This window comes from Terrapene carolina, unplaced genomic scaffold, assembly GCF_002925995.2.
Source record: "Terrapene carolina triunguis isolate 2854851 unplaced genomic scaffold, T_m_triunguis-2.0 Scaffold714, whole genome shotgun sequence".
Classification (NCBI taxonomy): Eukaryota; Metazoa; Chordata; order Testudines; family Emydidae; genus Terrapene; species Terrapene triunguis.
In genome coordinates this window covers 6,694,532-6,720,698 of record NW_020665065.1, presented here as the reverse complement: position 1 = coordinate 6,720,698, position 26,167 = coordinate 6,694,532, and the positions used below count along the sequence as shown (strand labels likewise).

Here is a 26,167-nt window from a genome sequence, read left to right as displayed (position 1 = left end):
TGATGAGCCAGTTGATGTCTGGCTTTTGGAAACTTAGTCCTTGACTTCTCGCATGTGTGGGTCTATTTTTCTGCAGTGTCACTGTCTTTTTAAAAGGCTAATCATTATGTACTTCGGAATAAACCTACAACCTTGTTCAAACAGCTTTAAAAAGGGGCAAAAGTAATCATTCCAACCTATCCTGAAGATGGCCAAGCCTCATGAGCAACGGAGATGAAGGAGACCTGTATGTAAGCACGTTTCCTGGGGTTGTGGGTTGGGAATTACCCTAGCTATAGAGATGCAGTAATCCAGTGGATATTACTGGAGGGGAGAGAAAGGAATGAGCCTTTAACAAAAATATTAACCCATTATCCCCACTGAGATGTGCTTTTCTCTCCTCTAGCAACATCAATGGGTCTTGAACTGCACTACACCTTGGAGATGGCAGTTAGTCTCCTCAATGATCTCCAGAGTGACCCCTATTCAGGATCTCCCACTGTCAACCAACCAGGAATGAGTCAGCTACTCACCACTTCACTGGAACATCAGAGGCAGTTCGCATGCAGATCCTCATGCTGCCATATCAACTTTGGAGATGTGCCCTGGTTACAATCAGCAGTGACCAGCCACAGGTATATCTGCCCAGTGAAAACCCCTACAGTAGACAAAGTAGCTATTTGCACTGGCAGAACTTGTCCCTGCTGGTAACCATGGTTAGCACCACTGGTGCAAACAACAGCTTTGCCTATCTTCACAAGGGGTTGCACCAATACAGCTACAGGGATGGCTAAAATCAGGGCAAATGCCCAAAGGAGCCAAGGCCTTAGTCAGCTCCGTATTTCTGATGGCAAAAATGGCACTATTCTGCAACATGGAGCATTTTGCCATTGTTTTGCCAAGACGTCAACTTTAATCAGAAGCTATTTTCAAAAACGTTTGGTTTTAGCAAGCTTTCCCCCCAACTGTAATACCCTTTTAAAGCTCTGGGAGAAAGAGCTTCACAATACTGATGTTAATCTTTTCTAATTAGCAAACTTTTATTTTTTGTGTTTAACGTAGCTGAAATTAGTTTGATAATAAATTTACATCCCATGTTTTATCTAGATGGATCCCAAAGCAATTTACAAATTAATACGTAACAATTTCACCCACCAGCTCTGAGGTAGAAGGCAACTGTTTACCACCACATAGCAACAGTAGTTTAGGAAAGGAAGCGGTACTACATCAGGGGTTCTCAAACTGGGGGTGGCAACTCCTCAGGGGGTCACAAGTACATGCACAAAACAGAGACCAACTGCTAGAATATATTATAATTTAAATCTAGCGTTTTAGAAAATTACACATCTTTCTTTTGCAATGTAGTGTATTTACTTCAAAAAATATTGTAAAATGTATAATGCCTCGATCGTTGTTCCTAAACAAAATATATATTTGTATTATCACCACCCTAAGGAAACTGGACTCTGGGGATTATAGTATCGTGCATGCATGTTCGTTGTCTTGAGACTAAAAAGGTGAGACTGAGACAACATTAGAGGTCTTGATTGTTCAGCAGCTGAAGAGCTATAGCCATCTCAAAATTTGACGGGGCTAAGGCTCACCCCCGAAGCCACCCTTCCCAGCGGAAAGGTCAAACATTACACAGAAGTAAGGTGGCATGATATGGCATTGCCACCCTTACTTTTGCAGTTCTGCGCTGCTGCTAGCAGTGGCACTGCCTTCAGAGCTGGGTGTCCTGTCAGCAGCCCCTACTCTCCAGCCGCCCAGCTCTGGGGCAGCACCTGCCAACAGCAGCAGTGCAGAAGTAAAAGCAACAGGGTGCTAAGTCTGCTGTGAAAAGTGATATTGACAAAGTTTCTTTTTGCTTCCTCCCACTATTAACCAGTAAATATTAAAAACTTCTGCTTATAACAATTTGAAACAAATTGTTTTAGTCAATTTAAAAGTGGTAAGAAAAGGTAAATTCATTTTAAACAATAAGGTTATAAATTTAGCATTTAAAATAGTGTTAAATATAAAAAAATTGTTTTTAATTTATAAGGGGGGGAGTGTTGCTGTCTGAAAGGGGTCGCCAATACAAAGTTTGAGAACCACTGTACTACATTCACTAGAAACTTCAAGGAGAATTTAGGTAGGCAGAATGTAATTAATAAAGTTGGATTTTGGCCAGGCTAGTGACATTAACACTTCTCTTGGGGGGTGGAGAAGAAAGAGCTATGAGTTCTTCAGTGACTACAAGTTGTCAGGAGGACCTTGATTCTACTTTTCATCTAAAAGATGACATCCCCAGCAGGACATTTTTCAAACTTAACACCATATGAGGCATTGGTTTTAACTGAAATGATTTTTCATGGTTTAGATCCCAAAGCTTAATGAAACAGGAGTAGATTTAAATTACAAATAAACCAACAGATAATTTTAACATGTATTTTCAGTTTATGTATTTGCAGATGAATTTCTGCTAAGAATTTGGGATCTCGTTTTTTTTTAAATTAAACATTCCCATTCACTTTTTAATATGGACTCAGAGGAAAGAATGCCACCTATTGATCACCAATATTTGTCGCATCACTTGGGTTTTCTTTGAAAGGCTCCCAACTACGAGCTGGGTCCTTCTACTAAAGCAAACGAGAAAACGCCCACTAAATTCCATCAGGAGCAGGCCTCAAGGCCTGCAGAAGCATGACCCTACCTGAGGGATTTGACAAAAGGCAGTATGGCTGAAATTGACATGCTCAATAACTAAAGATCTGTTTCTAGGTAACTGCTGGTATCTGCAGCAGCAGATGCAAAACTGACTCCACAAGTGGGTTTCCCTACCCCACACAGATGGTTTCTTAGTAGTAAAAGGGGGTACATAAAAGTTTGGAGATATATTTTAGTAACAGAATGGGCTACAGAACAAGTGTATTTGGCGCACACAGGTACTGGTACCAATATTTCTGCCTCTTGTCATGTACTCTTTACTGGGTAAAGTATTTTTCAGATTAAACATATGGACATAAAATTACTATTTTCTATATGTCATCTTGTTTCATATTTATTCTACTTAACTGACTCTGTATGCTGACCTTTAACAGGGTCTAGGGCATAATTTTCAAAAGCATCTAAAATCTTATTTTCAAAGGTGACTTGGGCACTTCTGAGCCTAAGACGATGTCTATACGTACAGCACTGCTGCGCGTCTGGTGAAGACGCTCTATGCCGACGCAAGAGCTCTCCTGTTGGCATAATAAAACCACCTCTACAAGTGGCAGAAGTTATGTCGGAGGGAGAAGCTCTCCCACAGACATGCTAGGCACACAAGCACTTGTCTCGGTGCAACTTATATCACTCAGCAGGGGATTTTTTCACACCCGAGCGACATAAATTATGCTAGCGTATGCTATGTCTACACTACAGCCTTTTGAAAACAGGACTTGGGCAACTAAGGACTTCAATACTATTGAAAATGTTGCTACTAGTCTCCCAATAATGCTGAGGGAATTTAAATGGATGCATCTCTCCTACATAGTAACTGCAGCACTGATTACCTAGTCTGACAACTATGTTTATTTCATTTTAAGTGTTTACCGTATTTTAAAATTAAAATGGAAGTCAATCTCCTAGTACATGTATAGCCCTGCACAGCCGAGCTTCATTACTTCTGCATCCTCACCCCTTCTGAACTGACAGCATGCCTTTTTAACAAGCTACTCTTTTAAAAGTATTTCTCATTCTTCTAGCTACAACACAGAGAAGTACCTACATTTGTAAATATGTCCTCATTTAATGTGGAAGATTAAATATGGAAAGGTTTATAACCTACAGCCATAACACTTGAGAATTTGCACTATATACACACACACACACCCACCCCACTATGAGATTAGTGCAATCCAGATGCTTTTTATTTTTGTAGAAGTGTGGAGTCTATCTTGTTCTTCTTCCCTCCTGCCCACCACTGATAGAGAAAAGAGTTTTCACACACCTTGCAATTCTAAGCCGCTTTTTACCTCAGCTGACTGATGTCCACACCATCGTAGAACTTCAGGCCCCAGTTGGGACGGCTGCTTTCCGAAGCAGTTATCAATTCGTTGACTGGCTAGCAGATGATGGGCTGGAGTAGTTTAGCCAAAACCTCTTACTGAATATCAAGTGTCAACAGTGCACCTAGTCTCCCCACTGGCCTACAGAACTCGAGCACGAAGTCACTCCTAAACACAGGAGCAAACAGTGCTGCATTGGACCTATATTCCCATACTGAGGTAATGAGATACACGAACTGGCACTTGTCACTAAGAACTGCTGTTTCAGACAATGCGGAAAGGCTGAAGGTGGCAGCTATCCCCACTTAACTGAAGAAAGCAGGATTTGGGAAGCATAAGGACAAGCCAAGGAATTTGGACCCGCTCTTTCTCCCACATCCCCTTTGAGACACCAAAGGAAAAGCAGTTCCCTCCCACCTTAAGACAAAGCACCTCTTCCCCCCCCTTCACCAAAGAGTAATCAGCTGCCCTAATTGAGTCCCACAATGCCCTGGTCCCAAAGATAGCCGCTCCTTGGCTCCCAGGCAGGAACAAGAGGGGTCTCTGGTTTTCACGAATTTAGGAAAGAACTTACCCACTCACCCCGAGTCTGGAAGTTGAGCTGCCTTTTGTACTGAAAAAGTATATCTGTTTCAAAGAACTTGAATTTGCAACATTTGAGGGCATAAAATATACAAACATAACTCCTTCCCCACCCCAAACTGGGCCTTTTCTTGAATGGGAAAAATCAAAACAGAAAGGAGTGCTCAGTGTCACTCTGCATAAATATCTGTGGCTCAGAGCATAGCCACTCCACCTCTAATGTGGAGCAGAGCCCAAAAGGCAACTCCAGAGAAGATACTGGATAGAGGACCAGATGTGTTTTAATTTTGTTGTACACCTCTACCCCGATATAACACGACCCGATATAACATGAATTCGGATAGAACACTGTAAAGCAGAGCTCTGGGGGGGCGGGGCTGCGCACTCCGGCGGATCAAAGCAAGTTCGATATAATGCGGCTTCACCTATAACGCAGTAAGATTTTTTGGCTCCCGAGGACAGCGTTATATCAGGGTAGAGGTGTATCTACAAACAGTGCTACGTTCCCAATACAACAGAATAGGTAAAGTGGTAGTCACTGCAAATTCTTAAGTGCTTGAGGAAATGAAGACTGCACAATTCAAAGAGTCCTCCATTTGAAAGGGGGGGGGGGGAAGTGTTTGCATTGAGATGTGCACCATCTCAATTAGAGGATGGACTGGCTGGGAAATACCCCTTTTCTTCACCAAAGATGTGATTATACAAAATTAAATTATGTACAGATTCAATGGATGCCCTAAATTTCAAGTTTAAGAGATACTGCTACTCAGCCTTTTCATCAGAAATTGGGTTCCCTAATGTCCTTGCATAATATGGATATCAGTTATGGGGAAAACCATGTGGAAGGAAATTTCCAACATAGCATCAAATTTAATTGTACTGTACAGCTTTGTGGAGCTGCTCATCTTAGCTGAGTACATTCAGAAAACTCAACACAAAAGAAACCACCACTACTGGGGTCTTATGGAGCTCAAATTTAATGTTTTCTAGTCAGCAAATACACAACTAAAAACCTGCTGACTCAAATCAAGCCACAGTGAAACCTGCACCAAGGACCTCCTCCATGTCTTACACAATCATTTTAAAAGTCTACTCAAGTCTTGCAGTACACAATTTTGTTGAACCAATAATTGAAAGCCCATCTCTTCTACTGGGCTACTGAATTTGTTGATTCCTTGGGTGGCCACTTAAAATAGGTTTCACTGTATCCCCCATTTTCTAATCCTCATCTAGTGCCTGTTTGCCTGTTCTCAGCCTTTAAAAAAAAAAAAAAAAATACTGAAAAATTTCAGCCATACAAAAATAAACTGTTTAGTTATAATAGTGACGCTTTGAAATATATTAAAATATTTAAAAGATAACATTTTAGCTGCCATTTCCAGATAGCTATAGAAAATAGATATCAAATCTAACATTAGCAAGATTTTACTAATTTGATCCAGCGTTATTTTTATGCAGCTCCCCAGAAGTTAAAAATCTAGGTCACGCAACAATAAAGAATGGGACAGACTGCCATATTATACCTGGTTATCCAAACTCTCACTTCAGAGGCATCACATTTTGTAACAAGGGCCTCATAATCTACCGTTAGAAATTAATAAGCAAAACCTACATAAATTTAGTTTTCCCTTTCACACCAAATTATATTTTTAATATTAAAAATCAGATCCTGCGTAGAGAACAAAACCCTAACAAGTACCCTGATCTTGCAAACTAAAGAGGTGTTTGGGGTTTTTTTGTTTTTGTTCTATACTTTATATTTAAATGTCCTAAAATACTGCGTGCTCATGGCTGATGTGAAGAAAGGTAGTGTGCCTGACCCTTGTCACCTCTGGTCTTTGGGAGTAAACCTCACATTTAGTTGGGCTTTCTGTGCCCATTCTTGGAAATATACTTAAGGAATATGTTTTTGATGTACAGCCAAAACCAGAAATTAACAATTAGCTTCTTGATGAGAAGAGAAAGTATTTTATGGATTATGTTCTCTCCCCTTAGGCCACTAGTTTACTCTAAACCTTACCTGTTTGCTTGACTGAGCTAAATTTGATTTTAATTCTTTTGGTGGCAGTTCTTGGCATGCCAGGAAAGGGCTCTGCACTGGGAAAACATAGCCCACAATGCAGTGCAGTTCATGGATAAAGGTGTAAAATATTCATAGTTCTGTTCAAGAACTAAGTATGTTAATTTACTATACAAGAGGGATTTTGAATGCATGCATTATAACTCAATAGCAAGTTACAAGGGGAGTGTTAGAGATCCTAAAATAATGTGAAACACCTGCCTAGAACCTTAAAACAAAGCTCTTGCCAGTCAAGCAGCTGTGTATTCCTTATGCAAAATAATGAATTACACCTTTCAAAGATGAACCATATTGGGTTTTTTAAAAAGGTCATTCCACGGGGATACAGTTCTTTGTCTTTCCTAAGCAGATCATTGTACATCTGATCATATGTTGTTTTGAAATCATAAACATTCGGCTTGTCTGGTGCTGGTCCTGGCAGTTTCACATGAGTCCCTGTTCCAAAGGATCGAACACTGAATCCTCGTTTGCTGAAAGACACAAAAAGGGATTTATAATTAGATTGGACAGATTTAAAACCTACATGTCTAGGTGCTGAACAGCAATGCACTGGACTTGGAAAAAAAATATTCTTGGAGACCTATCAACTCTGAATCCAACCTTCTAAGCAAATTTAAGATAAAAAAAATTATACATTTGCAATTTAAGGTAAGTCTTGGTGCACAATACATATCCTACACTTCATTTAAATAACTTTAGTTATGTTTCAAAAAAGTGACAGCCAGAAAGTGTGAAGTTGCGAGCAGTGTCTCCTTTGTCCGATATCACAACAAAACAAATTGGATTGTATTCTTTTTCAATCTCACAAGCTTTTCCATTGTGTTCTAACAAAACTGAAATTATGTGGGTTTTATTTAACTCTGTTTCTCTAATATCCTCATGCCAAGAGTTGTCTATTCAACCACAGAGTGAAAAGTTTGCAGGAAGAACCCAAAACTGTTACATAATCAGAGACTATATTTCCTGCTGTCTCCCAAATTTTGCATCCGTACAGGTGCAACCCTAATATGCAGCATAAGCACAATGAGAGACTGAAAACAGAAGGGGGAAGCTTTATTGATGAGCACAAAAACCATGAAAAAGAGAGACATGGTTAATAAGACAAACCTTTATTTTCAAACATTCCGCACCCATCCATAAACAACAACAAAAACAACATAAAACTTAGAACAATCTCCTCACCTGTATCTCTCAAGGAAGGTAAAATTAAAGCTTTGAGCCTGAAAAAGTTCATCTTGATGTTCCTGATATTAGTGGTTGCAAAAGACTTAGTAAAGGGACTCAAAACTGCTGTACTGGTACAAATCATGATTACACTAGGCATTTGCACTTAGACATCTGTGTACATGCAAAAACCCAGCAAGTACAGACAAGGCCTTGGCCACAAGACTGATTATCACCAATACAGCTGATAATGTGTAGTTCTAATGTACTAAAATGTCAAAACACTCCATTTTTTGCCAATCCAAAAAATCAGTTTCTATGGAAGAGGCAATATTCAAAAGTAACAACAGTTCTCCTATAGACTTCAGCTGTGCACCTGAAACACTGATGCTATCTAAGCCACCACAAAGGATTTTTTCATAGTACATCCATTATGGGAAGAATGTAACATAAGAAAGTGAAATTTGTCCTCATTTCCCACCCTTTAATAAAGGGTAGGGTTTAATATAGAGAAATAACTTCGCTACAGATTCCCAACATCTTATAACAGAGGCCTTCAAGTGGAACCTGTAAAGCTGCAAGTTCCTTTCACAGCGCCTATTTAATAACTATAACATATATCTGCACTATATAGCATCCTTTCTCAGACTACCTGGGACTAATGCATGAGATTCAGTGTGCTACTTCTGACAGCTAAGTAGGAGTCTCCCCTTCAGTTTGAGTTATTGATTTTGGCACTGAAGCCAGATCTCCATTTCAAACTCCAGCTCCTGAGTTTGGCACCAGTCCTTGGTTTGATGCTTTCACATTCCACCATGGCAAGTCAGCTGCAGTACATTGTATGATCTATATGTACTTGATAGCCTATCAGGACCACTACTAAACACAGATAAGAGATATTGCTTTGGAATCAGTCCCAAAAGGAACAGATTCCTCTCATTTAAAATTCTGAAAATAAATTTATACCAGCCTAAAATTTTATTAAAAAATATTAGTGCACCTGTAAGTCTTATTTTCACAATATTGTATCTTTAAAAATGTAATCTTATACCAGAATAGACTTTTATACACATGCACAAACACCCCTCTCCTCCTCTGGCACACAACTGGATGGGAGGGGGAGGAGAAGGGAGGTTTGAGCTGGACTGTCTGGACATCACGGAAGCCAAGTTCTATGGAAATGGGCAATCTGGAGAGCATAAATGAAAAAAACCCATCAAATTAAAATCACTGAATTTACATTGTGAGCCTTCACTGAGTTTCATAGAAGTGGGGAGGAAGGGAGTGAAGACATTTCAAGGAAATGAGTAAATAATATTGCTGCTGAATTTAAGGGCCCTTGCCACAGAATTTGATTCTAATGTGATACAGGATACACAGGACCTTGATTACTGGATTAATTATCAACAAGGAGTCCTGTGGCACCTTATAGACTAAACAGATGTATTGGAACATAAGCTTTCGTGGGTGAATACCCACTTCGTCAGACGCATGTATTCACCCACGAAAGCTTATGTTCCAATACATCTGTTTAGTCTATAAGGTGCCACAGGACTCCTTGTTGCTTTTTACAGATCCAGACTAACACGGCTACCCCTCCGATACTGGATTAATTATATACACTGTAATAAATCAAAACTACCAGGTTCTACCCCCACCCCACCCTTGCTAGACATTGATGTAATCAGGAAGTAAAAATTATGGTTTTTTGCACAATACTAAGACCCCATGAATTTCAACTTCTCCAAGTATTTTCCCCTACCAAAAGCTGTAACTGCATCATCGCTGTACCTACACCCTTTTAAGGATATTTGGGCTGATTATCAGAAAAATCTTCCTGAGAGCAAGAACAATTAAGCTATGGAATATGCTACCAGAGAAAGTGATGGAAATACCCCTGCTTGGGCATTTAAAACTATGCCAAGTGGTTTGAGCATTGGCCTGCTAAACCCAGGGTTGTGAGTTCAATCCTTGAGGGGGCCACTTAGGGATCTGGGGCAAAAATCAGTACTTGGTCCTGCTAGTGAAGACAGGGGGCTGGACTCGATGACCTTTCAGGGTCCCTTCCAGCTCTGAGATAGGGATATCTCCGTATATTGATTTATTTATACTGTAGGTAACAACGCTGAACCGGTAGGGTGATCGACAAGAGGAGCTAGCAGGTTTTTTTCATTTCTAACCTTTGATTCAATCTTTCTGGCTGTTGTCCCGACTCCCCTTTTGGCCCATAGATCACTCAAGAGACTGGTCTACACCTACTGTTACCAGGGAGGGGACATTTTTTTTTTGGAAAATCAGCACACAGTATAAATTGACATCTTATTAAATGACCAGCAAGTAAATAAAGAACTGAATTATAGTTTTAGTAGTAGCTAATTGATGCCAACAACCTTACATATTAAACAAGAAAGCAAACGTGTACAGTGACAATCATTAAGGGAGAAAGATGAGGAGGGACAGCAAAAAAAAAACAAAAAAAAAACAAAAAAAAACCACCCACAACCCCATCCGTTATTTTCGCTGCAAAGAAAGGCAGTTTTGTTTTTATCCCACTCCATTCGCCCCATCTGCCTCACCAACAAAACAGCTGGTTGTCTAACCAGGAAAAAATGTGCTAAGAGACTCAAAGGTTTGCAGAATTTGGGTTCTGATGTATAAGTGACAGGTCCTCTTATGCTTGGTTCTCACTTGTTTTAACTGAAGTCCCTCTATCGCAGCTTTCAGGATACCTACTTAAGAAATGCACTTGGCAATTTCAATATCTAATAAAGCAAGTGATTAAATAAGAGATCTTACTCATTCCTATAGACTCCCTACTTCTTGACCCAAATTACTGGTCTTCTGAAAGAATTCTACCATTTTAAAAACTTCTCCAATTAAATTGATACGCATACAATGCTTAACAACCCAAAGGCTAAGACTCCCTGAAATGTCAATTTACTGTTTAAAAACGCACATATGCAGCTTTCCAAGAGACCGCTATACAATTTCAGCAAAGCAAGTCAGCTGTGCAACGATTAGGACTATTTTGAGTTACTTTCCTCCTTTCATTTAAATCAGTCCATGCTGAATTGCACAAGTACGAATGCAGAACATTCACTGTTACAGATCAGAAAGACGTCTGAAAGCATAAGGAGCAGTATAAGAAATGATAGTACTCAATATTTCAAACAGAACATTCATCTTTTTTCAAATTGAGAATGATAAAACCTTTCTACCACCAAATATTTTTAAAAAGCATCAAATGTTTGTTTAAATTTAATAGAAGTACAAGCACTGGAATCAGCGAAGTTTTTCCAGCCAGATTGAAAATTAGTTTGTCCACAAATTTTGCCTGAGTCTAATGGATACTTTATTGACTTGTAGCCAAAAAAGTCATAACAAACCAGGCATGTCTTCCATTCCATTCCTGTCAGCAGCTATTAGTTTAATAATTACAACAGAAGAGAGATTTTGAGGGCCAGAAACAATCAACTGCATGGTGCTGACGTTTAGATATCTTTTCACTAGGTCATTATGGAAGGGGGGGGGCGTGTATGCACACGCGTGCACACACATCCCGTTGAATATTTGTGGAGTTAAGATTAGGAGAAGCAGGATCACAGTCTGTGGCTTCACATATACTGCGATACAACGGTTCCCACTGCAAATATCTGCTACTCCCAGTATGGCTTCCCAACCATAATGCTATATCACCAAGCTCAAGCCTACCATACTGCTCATATTTATGGTTATTTGGTTGGCTATTTTATTAATATATTAAGTGCCACCAATACCCTTGGCTTCAGCAAGCTGCCCAGCATCCACTTGAAAACAAAGGATTGTAATAAGAAGTTTTGTGGAGTATCAGTACTTAGAAGAACTTGTCCATTAGCCTGTCAGAAAGCAGAGGGTGAGAGAATCTGAGCAAAGTGGTCGGTCAGTATTGTGTAGGAGGTAAAAACATCTGGCTTTCTAATTCTGATGTGATTTGTGGAAAGGCATTTCAAGAGTGTGGCTTGCTTTCTAAAGACCCAGACTTGCAACTTCACTGAACTATCAACACACAAAAGAAGAGACTAAAGTTTTCAAGCCCTGAGATCCAGAGCAGAAGATGTGAGCATGTACTGTGAGCATCTGACCTTCAGCATCTCACTTCCTTGCTCTCCAAGTATCAAATTGCAAGAAACAAAAATAAAATACAAGTGTTTAATTTTAAGTGTTTATGCACATCCTATTCCCAGGGGCTGAGTGCTCGGTCTCTTTAGTGCTCCAAAACCTTCTTGGCACAGATTGTGAAGGACCAAGCTTTGTCCTAAGCTCTCGTGTGCTGCCACACCACAAATAGGAGGAAGGCTGCCTTAGTAATGCATTTGTCTTACCGTGTTTTTAGTCCATCTTCCCCTCTTCTCACCTTCCTATACTTTTTTCCCTCTCCAATAATTCTGAATGCACTACTGTTTCTGCACACAGTGGAGACAGGAGCTGTGATATGAAACTGAGGTGATCCTGGTTAGTTTCTTTCTGCTAGACCATGGGAGGACAGCTGGGATGGATGGAAGTGGAAAGAGTGTATGATTCCCCACAGTGAAGAGAGGAAGACTTTATTTTTTAAAAGATTAATTTCTCTTCCCTTCCCCAACCCTTGATACAGAGGCTAATATCTCGGCTACTAATGCCTAGGCCATTTTCCATACTTACATTAGTTTCATTCTATTGCCCCTATTGGGCAAAAAAGTACAGTAGGAGAACCACGACAGATGGAAATTTTAATGATTAAATTCAAACTGTTCAGTTTTTGTAAACTTTGCTGCATCCGAACTAACACACCAAATCTGTTTTGTAGCTGAAATACATCAGTATGTTTCTACCTGTGGAATCCCAGAAAGGCAGTGTTTATTACATAAATAACTTCATGGGGGGCTAACACCAATCTCCCATTATAAAAATTGAATTTTCATGTAAGAATACTGCTGTCTAGTATTTAAATACTTTCTTAACGTCAAAACAATTGAGATGCAGTTATACAAGAATTGTGAACACAAACTGGTCTGAAGTAAACATCAGATTTACATCAACTTTCATTCCTGCAGCTACAATAACCAATAAAGACGTTTTAAAGTCCATGAAAATAGGTTGTCACTTATGAGAATTGCTTCAGTAAAAGAACAAATCCCGCCCCCATTTAAAAATCTGATCTGGAAATAAGGCTCACTAATAAATTTTGTACACTACATGATGTAAAATGGTATCTGGAATGACTACGAATAGTGTGAGTTAGCCAGTCCGTACCTGTGAAAAAAGAACAGGTTTGTAAAATGGAGCTCCCTTATCCCTCTCCTTCCCCTCCTCCACCCATCTGTTGCTGCCCTACAGCCATCACTTCATCAAGTAGTGGGATTTCGCAATACGACTCTGCCATAAGATAATAGCGTAAGAGAAGATTTTGGCACCGTACCCTTTTCTTCTTCCTCTTTCTCCGCCCGCCCTCCCTCCTAGGGCAGAATAGTAGAATTGCAATAGTCAAGTCATTTTCTTCCACTTTTTTCTCCTTGATCTTGTTTTGTTTGCATACCACAATAGCACTGGCTGAAACGAGTCACTGGAGGTGCAGATATACTGGCCACAACTTTCACCACAACACTTACCATAGCCACCCTCTCTCAAAAGGTAAAAGCTGCATTTGAAGAAGTCTGCATCCCATCTGAAAGAATAGACACCTTTCAATGGCAAGGCTTCCTACCCCAAGATTTGAAATTTTGATGCATTTTGACTTATTTTTGAGAGGCCTCTCTTCACTAAACAGTCAGACCACCTCTCTCAAAACTGAAGTCTTTACATGGCATTAGTAGTTGCCAGAGTACATCTGTGTGTGTCAGTTACACAACATGGTTGTGCTACTTTGACATAATTTGAAAGTGTTTCAGCACATTTCTGGTAACTGTATGAAAAATGATTTCTAGCACCAATTGAGTTATTCAGCACAGCCTTCTTCTGCTAAGCAATTAAACAAGTTTGGATTAGTGAGTGAATCATCAAATAACTTATTAAATAGCTAGCACCAGTCTTCAGTAATACAAAAAAATCTAACATTTACAGTAAAGGATGATTTATAGAGTCTTGCATTATCAAGGTAAGAGTAAAGTTATTTATAACTATATGGGAAATATTAAGATGACTCCAAGTACACCATCTACAGCAACAGCAAGACAATACTAGCACACCTCAGATCACTGTTGATTACTGCAAATGCCTAATTCTAACCCAATGCATTAAGAGGTCCATTGATGGATGTAAGATTTATGTAAATGATTTCCATTAATGCTAGTTAAAGTTATGAGCCTAGATAGGAGATTGTACCCACACTCAGGGCATGTCTACACTTGCCATTTAAAGCAGAAAAAGTCCCTTTTTTGCACCGAAACAGTGGGAGAGTCTACATTTACCAATGCCTTTTTGCAGTGAAACTCAGAAGTTTCACCGCAAAAAGAAAACCACCTCCACGAGAGGCATATAGATCTTACTAGTGATGCTTTTGCGGTGATGTGCAAGTGAAGACATGTTCTTCCTGTTTACTGAGCTTTTAACTTCCACAGGATATCCCAGAGTGCCTAGGTGACCACTCTGGCCAGCAGCTCTGCTGCTGACACCAGGTAAACAGACATCCACCCCTCCCCCTGTAAAGCCCCAGGAACTTTGAAACTCCCCTTCCCGTTTTCTTGGCAAGTGCTCACTTATCATTTGGCCAGGTGACACTGCCCGCTCCATGGAATAAACGATTCCCTGCTTGGAGCAATGCTGAGCTACTGGAGCTGATCAATGTTTGGGGAGAGGAGGCTGTGCAGGGACCCAGGATGCCCCGCGATCACCCCCCCTTCCCACAAGGTCTATCGTCAAAATAGAGAGAGCTGCACTGTGGGATAGCTGCCCTCAGTGCACTTCTCTCATCAGGGATAGAAGTGCAGCAAATGTAAACAGTCTCTGATGCCTGTGGAAGTAAGTACACAAACCAGCGCTTTTCTTTCACCGGTTCACTATCACCATTGACACTGACAGTGCAAAAACTCTGCAAGTGTAGACATAGCCTTAGTTTAGCAATAACTTTACACAGACAGGCCCTGATTCGGCATGCATGTGCCCAGCTTTAAGCACAAAGATAGTTTCAGTGAAATCAGAGGGACTACTCATATGCTTAAAGTTAGGCACGAAGTTAAGTACATTGCTGAATTGGGGCAGTTGCATTTTCCACCAGAAGGCTCTCTAAGCACTCTACATAGAACTCTCTACTTCTAGGAACCAGTTTAACAGCTGACAGCAGTGCTCGACAGCACTGATGAATCACTAACACTTGAAAAAGGACACAGCAGTCCTTATTCAGTTTTAGATGCTGGTGACATCTAAAAGCTGAAGAAACAGAACTTAGGTCCAAGCAGGTAAAGTTAATATTCTGGAACCTTATATGACCCTGTGGTTCTAAAAAGGGAATTTCACTTAACCTTAAACTCAAAATACTGCTGAGATTCTTCTCTCGAATGGCCAATATTGAACGTAATATAAAGGGGTGTTAAATAACTGCTTTATTGCAATTGAATGACAACATTATTTAGGAAAAAAGTAAACATTCAGTTCCTGGACAAGTTTAACACACATTATAATGAATAAAAGTAGAATAATGAACAGCATTTCTTTAAATAATTTTTTCAGTTTAATCTGAAGTTGGATCCCATTTAGCCGGCATGCACTTTACTCTAAAAAACTGCATTTGCAATCTAAAAGCGTATTGCTGACTGGCTTCTGCCTCTGAAATCTTCAGAAAGTTGACAACTTGCTCAATTTCTAGGTTTGCCTTTTTGAATACATTTGTCAAATAAGTCAAATTCTATCAATATAAAATGTAATAAATCAATGTTGGCATTTGCTCGTTTCAAGCTAAACACAATTTAAAAACATGTTTTTGTAAACTAAAAGGGGAATTATTTGACAAAAAGGTAAGCATACTCTTCATTAATTCAGTTGCTGATTGATACTACCCAATTGGTATAGAAAGTCTGACTGAAGCTTGTTTATTGTAAACTGTACTTGGTTGAACTTCTGTTTCTCTTATGTGGTTACACCCCCAATATTACATGGATTTGTGGTTTAAGGCTCTAATGAAGTTTCTGTTATAAGCTTTCAACTCTCATTCTGTTTACACCATTAATAATATACCTCACACCCCCACCTGAATTCTCAACACACAACTTCCTAAAAATGAACTTGTATGAATGTATATGTAATGCATAAGTCCTCACTCAAAAGCTACAAATTCTGAATAAAGCTAGAAGTCAGCTACAAATACAGAAATCCTAATTTCAAGAGACTGAGGAGTTGTTACAATATTAGTCTGAAAATGCAACAGATTAACAGTGTAAACACAGCAGGCATGGAACTCTACACTGAAACAGTTCAAAAGTACATTTCCTTTTAGGAAGACACTTTCAGTGAGGTACTCTCTTTATTATAAAGTATATAAATTCATTATGATGAATTTGGAAATTTGAAAAGATTTGCTGATAAAAGAAAATCCTTGTATCTGCATTAAGTGACAGAAAAGGAGAATTGGAATCAGATAAATTGTGCATACTCAAGGTAAAGAGCAACTGGGATAATACTGCAAGCGTCTAAATATCTTGTAAACTAATCCCAATTCCTTTAATCCTGTTTCCATTTGTAATTCCCTACATGCTTAATTTACAATTTTGGACAATGCACTATACAAGTTGTACCCAGTCTATTCCATATTCAGATCTGTTCATTGTCCCGTCTTGTGTTACTTCAAGGTAGATTTTATTTCTCTAGTTCTCAATGGAAGATGGACTTTCCCAGCCTTTGGAACCTGCCAGTGATTCTTCTAATTTGATTACAAGGGGCATTCCCTTCCTCCTGGTCTGAGCACACTGTACTGTGGGCCTAGAAACAGACTAGGTTCAGTAAATGAGTTAGATCGCTTTCACTTAAGGTTTACAAACTAATAACAAAGAACACTTGACTGTGATGCAAACTGATAGAAGGCAATAACTGCAGTTGCTATAGCCCCTGTATTATGCCTACATATTGGAGGCTTCACGCTGCCTTTTACCCAGGTAATTTAGTCTTTCCTTCACTGGCTTATCACACCATCATTCATTCCTGTAGTTAGTATATAAATATAAACATACGTTCAAACTGCCATGTTGAGATGATATAATTTACACAGTACTGGTCCATTTACAATGTGGTTACAATAATGAATTGACAAACAGTTCTCTGTCCTGAAGAATGTAGCCGTAGAACATAACTTTGTTCATTTACATCAATTTATATTCTTTTCTGGCAACGCTACTACTATAATGTGTCTTCATAAAAGGAAATATAAATCTGAAATATTTTTCAGTGTAAGATTCGGTTTGCTTTATATACATTCTCTATTAATCTACTGCAGTTTCACATTCTGATACACATTATACTGTAACAATACTATCACCAAACCCAGGGACTTTAATTTTTTTTTTATAAAAATATAATTAAATATCAAATGGTTCAGAACCATGATGCTGTGTGTGCAACTAACCTATGTAACCATGGAACTTTATTACTGTTACTTCATTCTCTCTCCCCCATTCCCTTCTACTGTTTGCTAGATTCCATTGTTGCATCTTGTCTTAGACTGACCCAAAATACTTGCAGGAAATGTCATTTTACAAGTTTATACAATATTCAATGTAAGTATTGATCCTAACTGAGGCCTTTGAGGACTGCCACTATACAAATAGTTACATTATGAATGGATCAGATTCTTAAACTATAAGAAATCCATTTTCATTAGGATTTCTTCACTGACAAGTTTTAAGTCAAAGTTATTCTTCCCCCTTCCCTAAATGGCTACTGCTCTTGCACAACAACTTTAAACCAGTTAAGGCAGGGGTGGCCAACCTGTGGCTCCAGAGCCACATGCGGCTCTTCAGAAGTTAATATGCGGCTCCTTGTTTAGGCACCGACTCCGGAGCTGGAGCTACAGGCGCCAACTTTCCAATGTGCCGGGGAGTGCTCACTGCTCAACCCCTGGCTCTGCCCCCACTCCAGCCCTTCCCAGCTGATCGGGAGGTGCGGGGAGGGAGGGTCTTTAAAGGTATTTTTAGATGTCATGTAAATCATCAGCAGGGCTGCCGGTGGGCAGGAGGTGCTGGGAGTGGGGCAGGGGAGCGCGCGCAGGGCTGCTGACATATTACTGTGGCTCTTTGGCACTGTACATTGATAAATTCTGGCTCGCCACACCTGAGTTAAGGAGTGGCAAACTGTCTCAGAGACCTTGACTTTGTCAGTGTACTGTAGACTCCTTTGTATTTAATTTTCATGATCCAAAAGAGAAACGGTAACGTTCTACTGTATTATGCTTACATATACACATGCAAAGGTACTATCTTTCACTGTGCAAATTCCCATAGATAACTATGATTTTATGTAGTATTACTGCATACATTTAAAATACTATGCAAGAGAACGTTACTATGTTGTAGTGGAGTGGTTCTCAAACTTTTGTACTAGTGACCCCTTTCATATAGCAAGCCTCTGAGCGTAACCCCCCCTTATAAATTAAAAACATTATATATTTAACACCATTATAAATGCTGGATGCAAAGCGGGGCTTGGGGTGGAGGCTGACAGCTCACGACCCCCCCCCCCATATAATAACCTCATGACCCCCTTAGGGGTCCCAACCCCCAGTTTGAGAACCCCTGTTGTACTGTATCCCAAGTGAAAACTATAAAAGTAATTACAACATAGGATAAGCCAGGTGTGGCTGAGTATGGTTACAGAATGACATCTGGTTTGGAAACTTAAGGTATCATGAAAGTCATTTATTTGGTCAATATTGTTTGTGGTATTTTGTGTTTGGTTTTATATTTCAACATGCTACATATATGCAGTAGCTTCACAGCTCTTGTTAGACTTTTTATATCATAGTGTTATGGTTGTAAGAAGTTTAAATATAGTTGTAGCAAGCAACAGATAAGGGACTATATTGGGACATTGGGAAAGCCATTTTAAAAAAAACAGAAAGCAGCTAGTATTTGATCTTGTAGGACATTTGCAGCCATAGAGAACAAAGAATACAGAAAACATACAGACAGCTGACTCTCTGTAAGGCATAAGTGATAGTATAAAGCTATACAGAATGTCAGTCTGACAAACAGTCTTAACTAAGTTTCCAAACTAAACCATACATCTCATCCTACATGAAATCCACTGTGCTTCAATTTAAAAGGGTCAAGAGTTTATAGATTTCTCAAAAAATATCTTCAAATTTTAACTCCCTTTTCAAAAAAAAAAGGGGGGGGGGGGCAGACCTTTAAAAGAAAATTTGATCAATTCTGAACCATCTCAAATCCTGAAGTTTCTATACACAAGAGCACTGTTTGGGGGAGGGCAGGAGGAAGAGTTGAAACATGCCAGGAAAATGTTTTTATTTGGAATTGGCATTTCTGAGTCCAAAACAAATATTGATACTTTTGTCAAGGACAAGTTTTCAATTTTATTTCAAGCCTATCTGAAACACCTGATAATTTCATGCATTTAAAAAAAAAAAAGGCATAAGACCCTATTACAATAAAAATATTGAAAAAACCTCATATAAACCATGTATTAAGACTAACAAAATAAACGGTTTTAAATTCTATAATGCTTCAGGCAGATCAAAAAATATCTTAAAAATATACGACTATGGGCAGTAGTGACAAACGTATCCTCCACAAATTAAGGACTAGAAAAAATAACATTGCCAAAGCGAAAAGACAAAAAAAAAAAACAAGAAAAAAAAAAACCACACACACACTTTTTTAAACAAAATCTGTACTTAGTTTAAAAGCCTATCCGTAAAGCTTATACGAGTGAATAGTGAGACTTGAGATAAGGGTAAACAATATTTAAGATATGAACTTTTTAGTAGAATTTCCTCAACACTAAGAAAAGCCCCGTAATAGGGTTTTAATTGTATTGTTTCAGTTTCTCAGTGCAAATATTTTAAAATAAACTACAAACAGAATAAAGTTTTACAACCCCTCAGAGCACCATGTTTCAGAAAGCGCTTTAAAGGTATTTTTAGATGTCATGTAAATCCGTGCCCATCGTTTCAAAGGCACGGTATCCTGTATTATAGAAACTTTATAAAATGCAGATTTTTAAGACAAAAAATTAATCTAAATGCCTCTATGCTATTTTAAAATTTCAATAACAGTTTTGTTCAATTGAAACATTCCCCCACATTGTTTGCTGCAATATCTAGTTGTAGTGTGCTTTGGAAAAACATGTAAAGTACTGCAGGGCACAAATCCCACAACAGCAAGATGGACTGGATGATCAAATAGGTATTTTCCATCTCTGACTTAGGAGTCTATAAACCACAAATTGAACTTCACTAGAAAATGAATATTTTCCATTGTCCACATTAGTAATATGTAAATAGCAAAACAGCATAAATGAACATAAGAACGGCCATACTGGGTCAGACCAATGGTCCATCTAGCCCAGTATCCTGTCTTCCAACAGCGGTCAGCACCAGATGCTTCAGAGGGAATGAACAGAAGAGGGCAATTATCGAGTGGTCCATCCACTGTCGTCCAGTCCCAGATTCTGGCGCGTTGGAAGTTTAGGGACTCCCAGAGCATGGGGTTGCGTCCCTAACCATCTTGGCTAATAGTCACTGAAGGACCTATCCACTGGGAATTTATCTAATTCTTTTTTTGAACACAGTTATACTTTTGGCCTTCACAACATCCCACGGCAATGAGTTCCACAGGTTGACTGTGCGCTGTGTGAAGAAATACTTCCGTATGTTTGTTTTAAGCCAGCTGCCTATTAATTTCAATTGGTGACCGTGTGTGTGTGTGTGTGTGTGTGTGTGTAAATCAATAAAAACTTCCCCATTCACCCTCACCACACCATTCATGATTTTAGAGACTTCTATCATACCCACCTTAGTCATAACATTTCTCAACTGAGCAGTCCCAGTCTTTTTAATCAATCCTCACATAGAAGCTGTCCATACCCCTAATCATTTTTGTTGCCTTCTCTGTAGTTTTTCCCAATTCTGATATATGAGATGGGGTGACCAGAAGTGCAAGCAGCATTCAAGGAATAGGCATACTGTGGATTTATTTAATGGCATTATGATATTTTCTGTCTTATTATCTATCCCTTTCCTAATGGTTCCTAACATTCTAATAGCTTTTTTGACTGCTGCTGCACACTGAGCCAGAGTATTCAGAGAACGATCCACGAGGACTCCAACATCTCTTTCTTAAGTGGTAACAGCTAATTTAGACACCATCATTTGGATGTATAGTTGGGATTATGTTTTCCAATGTGCATTACTTTGCACTTATCAATACTGAATTTCACCTGCCATTTTGGAAATGGAAGAAGTAAATTATTTTTATAACATTGCTATTTTAATTGTTTGAAGCATTATCAGCACACAAGAAAAAAAACTTTTATCTAGACAGCCATTTAATGCTGATTTTAAGGGACTAACTATTAACTCATATTGTTTAAAACCTAAGTTTTGTGCTAACAGGCTAAGAGCTCATTTGCAAGATTTAAGATCAATAGAAATGTTTTCATGTTTTGTTTTGTTTTTAAATCCCAAACAGAACTTGCAGCATTGGGAACCTAAAAGTGACTTCATCCGTTTCCCTTGTAGGAGCTGAGAGAAATACAAAGAGTAAAACAGCAAAATGTGAAAAATATACTGCATTTTTAAAATCCCTTCATTTTTAATATGACAATAGAATGTTTACAATACTATTGTCTCAGTCTTACAATGAGTTTGAATATTACTAACATGGTAAATTGCCTTGGACCAAGATGGCTGCCACCACCCACGTGATATTTTATTGTTTACATGCCATTTGTACTTTTAAAACATTTTAAATAAATTCCACAGTTTATTCCTAAACTTTCCTTTCAAGTGATTTTAAACAAAGACCTAGATTACGTCCTTGTGCTAGGTAAGAGAGATTCAACACACACACTTTCTGGCTAATCACTTTTTTCCTCCCTCCTTTTCGCCTCTCTCTTGTATGTTCCGCCCTAAACTAAGTGAAGGGTTGAAAAGATGTGCAGCCCTAAATATGCGAGCGGCCATATTCTTGAAGGGGAAGTTGAACATTCAGAGCTGAGTGGCCTGTCCAGCTTCCCTCCAACAAGCCAGGGAAAGGGGGCTCGAGTCTCTGAATCCCGCCGGTGTATTCAGAGAGGGCGGATGATACCGGGGGCAGGTGGGTTTTACGTTGCCGAGCACCTAGAAGCCAGCTCATGGGATTGCTCCGGGCCTGCAAGCATGGGGGGGGGGGGGGGTTAATGCTCCGCCAGAGCCCTGGGACCAGCCCCGCACAGACCAGCCTTATCAGAGGGGCGGGCGCAGCCTGGTTATCTGAAGCCGAGGAGCCGGGATAGGGCCCAGACCCCTGTCCAAGGAGGTTAAGTGCGGTTCTCGGACAACCCAGCCTGGGACTTGAGCGAGGCTAGCGGAGGTGGGGCCCGATCGAGCTCTTCCGGCGAGAGTGTGAACCGAACCGCCCCAAATTTCAACACGGGGCCGAGACCCGATGGAGACCAGGACTTGGGGTCAGTCTCACAGGGACCGGTTCAACCCTCCCCAGCGGGGCAGGCCCAGGTTGCCCGGAGGCAGCGGGCGGTAGGGGAGCCCGGGGAGCCCGGCTGTGGAGTGCCCAGGGCCGGGAGACTCACGATCCCCTCCCCCCGCCGGTGGTTCCCGGTGTGAGCTCATGGGAGAGCGGGCTGGGCCCGGTGCGTGGGCGGGGAGACGGGGATCCGGTCCCGGGCAGGCCCCGGGGCAGACGCGGCGGCGAGCAGCCTCTGTGGGCGTGTAGGGGGGAGACGGGGGCGGTCTCGGTGAGGGAAGGGGTCACGACGGGCAGGCCCGGACCGGGGGGGGGGTGTGACGGGCAGGCCCCGGTTACCTAAGGATGTTGTGCGCCTCCATGCTGCGGTTCTGGTTGCTGGAGCACACCACGGCCACCCGGAGCGGCGAGGAGGGCATGGCGGGACGCGGAAGAGGCCCAGCTCCCCTCCGCCGGTATCGTGGTTCCTCTGGTCCCGGCCGTCCAGCTCCGGCTGCGGCTCACATAAAATGGCGGCCAAAGCCAACGACGGGCGGCGCCGGGACGTGTCACCAGGGGCAGCGTCGACCTGCTTCCCCTAACCATAGAGACCGCACGAGAGCGGAGCCCTTCACATACCATCGAGAGGCGGGCCGAAAGAGAGAGCGCCACCCTAGGGAAGGTCCGCCAGCCGTAGAGAAGACGGATATGTCATACCCTAGCGAGGGGCCGCCAGTCATAGAAAGGAGGAGGACCAGTATGACAGCGCCGCCCTAGTGGAGCAAGAGGGCCTGCCAGCCCCCATTCCCATGCCAAGGGGAGGGGGCAGAGAAGGTACTTCCGAGCGAATTGCCTCTTGGCCACTGGTTCAAATCCCACCCAGGCTCTCAGACATAAAAGCCAGACACACTTAAGAGCTGGTGTGAAATGAGTTTGCCTAGTCCCTAAAGGGCAGGTGACACCATCAGAAAAGCCTCTGGCACTAAGGGACAGTCTCAGCAGGGAAACTCCCTAGAGCTGACTTTCTTATAGAAAAGGGGCCTGATTCGCCATTGCCCTCGCCCTCATGCAGCCATTTACATTTACAATCCTAATATGGAGGCATTTGGCATACACTTGGCATGGACACAAATGATTACACAGAGTGCAAAGCCCGGGGCAGGGAGAGGGAACGAGAGGGTGGAGGTATAATTCCTGCCTGACAATTGCAGTGATCAGTTTATCCCCAGAACATCCTCTTTTAGGCTATAATAACTACTACTACCAGAGATTCCAAGATGATGAGCACCTTATAAATACCACAGAGAGACAAGCTGAGTGAGGTAATCTCTTTGGTTGGTGAAAGAGACAAGCTTCCGAGCTACACAGAGCTCTTCTTCAGGTCCTGTAACTCTGTGTAATTCGAAAGCTTGTCTCTCTCAGCGTCAGAAGCTGGTCCAATAAAGATAGTACCACACCCACCTTGTCTCTCTAATATTCTGGGACCAACAACACTGCAAAGATCATTTAATGCACTTTTTCACTTCTATTCAATCACCATCACACAAGCGGGACAACTTTTTTTTGTCCAGTTAAGTCTTCAATGCAATTCTCAATGGTAGCTGACACAATTCAACCCTAACCCGAGTTCAATCCTCTTAAAAGCATTTTCTGTGCACAACAGAAGATCCTTATTCTTTGTAGTCCCAAACAGTGACCCACATTGGCATGAAGGATGCCAAGTAAGTAATGATGGAAGCTCCCATCCACACAGAGTACTTCCTGTCTAGCGGTGCTACAATCCTCACATGAACTCCTTTAGGGACTTGCTGCTCTCTCTCTTTTCTATCTCTTGCGTCTGATGAAGTGGGCATTCACCCACGAAAGCTTATGCTCCAATACTTCTGTTAGTCTTAAAGGTGCCACAGGACCCTCTGTTGCTTCTATCTCTTTAAACAGCCTCTCATGTAGTCCTTGAAAGAGGGATGAGCCATGCAGATGCTGGCAAATATCCCCATCACACTTTGTAACGCTGTTGGAGATCAGAGTATGAAGCTCTAGTGTATCAATGCCAATGCTGCGTGAAAAGAATTTCTGGTGCTCTGCAGAGGTGAAGACCAATTTTTATGGCATTTCCATCAGGCAGTTTATAATCTCTCAGGACCTCCTCTGACTTCCTCTTAATCTCTTGGTTGGGGTCTAAAGCCACATAGCAGAACTTCTCCTGGATATCTGACAGTTCACCATATTTCTCTTCGCCCTGCTCATGAGAGAACAGCCACTTGTCAGTGATATCCCTGCCTGCAACATCCAGCCTGGAAACTGCATGAGGTAAGCAGTGTCCTTTGTAGGTGGGCACTGCATGGGTAACTCCATCTCCACTGTCCATTACCATTCCAGTGGTATGAGCCGATGCATACAATGCCAATGTCGCCTAGACAGATTGATACAGACCTGGTATCTTAAAATGCTCAAACATCAGCTCAGTTATCTTTTCTCGATTGTGAAGGGGATTCAGAGGGGGTTCACTCTTTAGCACTGGCCTTTCGCTGACGTCTATTCTAAGCTCATGCTCATAAATGTGTCTCCAGAGCGTCTCCATGTCATCTCAAGATGCAGCCCTGCCATGGTCAATAGGATATTTCAAAGATAAGACCCTCCCACATGGACAGGCCTTCTTCTCCAACATAGTATTCCTCCTGACCATCTCCAGGCACAGCTGCTTTCACTTTAGGGTGAACAACCACTGAAATAATGACCGATCTTGGTGTCATCTCTCCTGCAATGCCAGCTTTACATGACCGGCTCCATTGTCAAAAATCACAGCTGGGGTTTGTAAGATTTTTGAATCAAACATTACAGCAGGAAGAGAAAATGAAGCTGCTGAGGTTGGCACTGGGGCTTGGTTTTGGTTTTTTGGAAATGTAGTGAAGTTAGAATGTTCAGGGATAAATATTCTAGATTCCTGAGGTCACAAAACAAATAACAACACGACTAGATTTTGATAGTGCCTTCCATCCAAGGATCCCGAAGCGCTTTACAAAAGTAGGAAACTATTATCCCCATTTTACAGATGGAAAACCAAGGCACAGAGCGGTTAAGTAACTTACCTGAGGTCACAAAGGATACTAGAGACAGATCTAGGGGTAGAGCCCATGGTTCCAGTCCTCTACTCTGACCACTAGACCATCTGCCCTTCCCAAATCAGGAACAGAACCTTGCTCAGAGATATGCTCTAGCTCAGCCACAGATGATGGGCTTTATGTGGGAATTATTGTGTCAAATTCTCTGGCCGGTGTTATACAGGAGTTGACTAGATGATCATGAATGGTCTCTTTTGACCATCTAAGAAACTAGAGTCCTGATACTCAGGTGCCTGCACTGACTGTATTGCCTCCCAGGCAATCCCAAAAGATATTAAGCATGAATTTGAAAACTTTTCCATGGCAGAGTCTATATCGGATACAGTTGCCGCTATCTGCTTTTGCCTCTTGGGGATCCTTATCCAAGCAAAGGTGCCAGGGGCAACTGAGCTACATGGACAATAAATCAAACCCAGGGCAGCAAAATCGTCATGGCTTCAAAGTTATTCAGTGAATGTGACCATGGATGGGCATTTAAAGATGGAGGCCCAAATGAACTGGGTTGCTCTGTAACAGAGTTCAGCTTGGACTGTGGAGGACTGAGCTGTGGGAGCACGGCCCCTCAGACCAGACTGAATGTAACTCCTGCTG

The 26,167-nt window shown here is 41.1% G+C and overlaps 1 protein-coding gene and 1 pseudogene across 1 annotated transcript in view; both read right to left on the bottom strand.

Moving 5' to 3' along the window:
- The window catches only part of SSU72 (SSU72 homolog, RNA polymerase II CTD phosphatase), a 59,525-nt gene extending 36,498 nt beyond the window's left edge, over window positions 1-23,027 (bottom strand). Inside the window, exons 1-2 of the mRNA XM_024201679.3 lie at window positions 22,815-23,027; window positions 6,999-7,142 (exon numbers count right to left, since the gene is read on the bottom strand). Coding sequence (XP_024057447.1) covers window positions 6,999-7,142; window positions 22,815-22,894 — 224 coding nt within the window. The 5' untranslated portion in view covers window positions 22,895-23,027. The remainder of the gene's footprint in view (window positions 1-6,998; window positions 7,143-22,814) is intronic.
- A 1,471-nt stretch (window positions 23,028-24,498) lies between these two features.
- Window positions 24,499-25,290, bottom strand: LOC112107772 (annotated as a pseudogene).
- Between the last annotated feature and the right edge of the window lie 877 nt (window positions 25,291-26,167).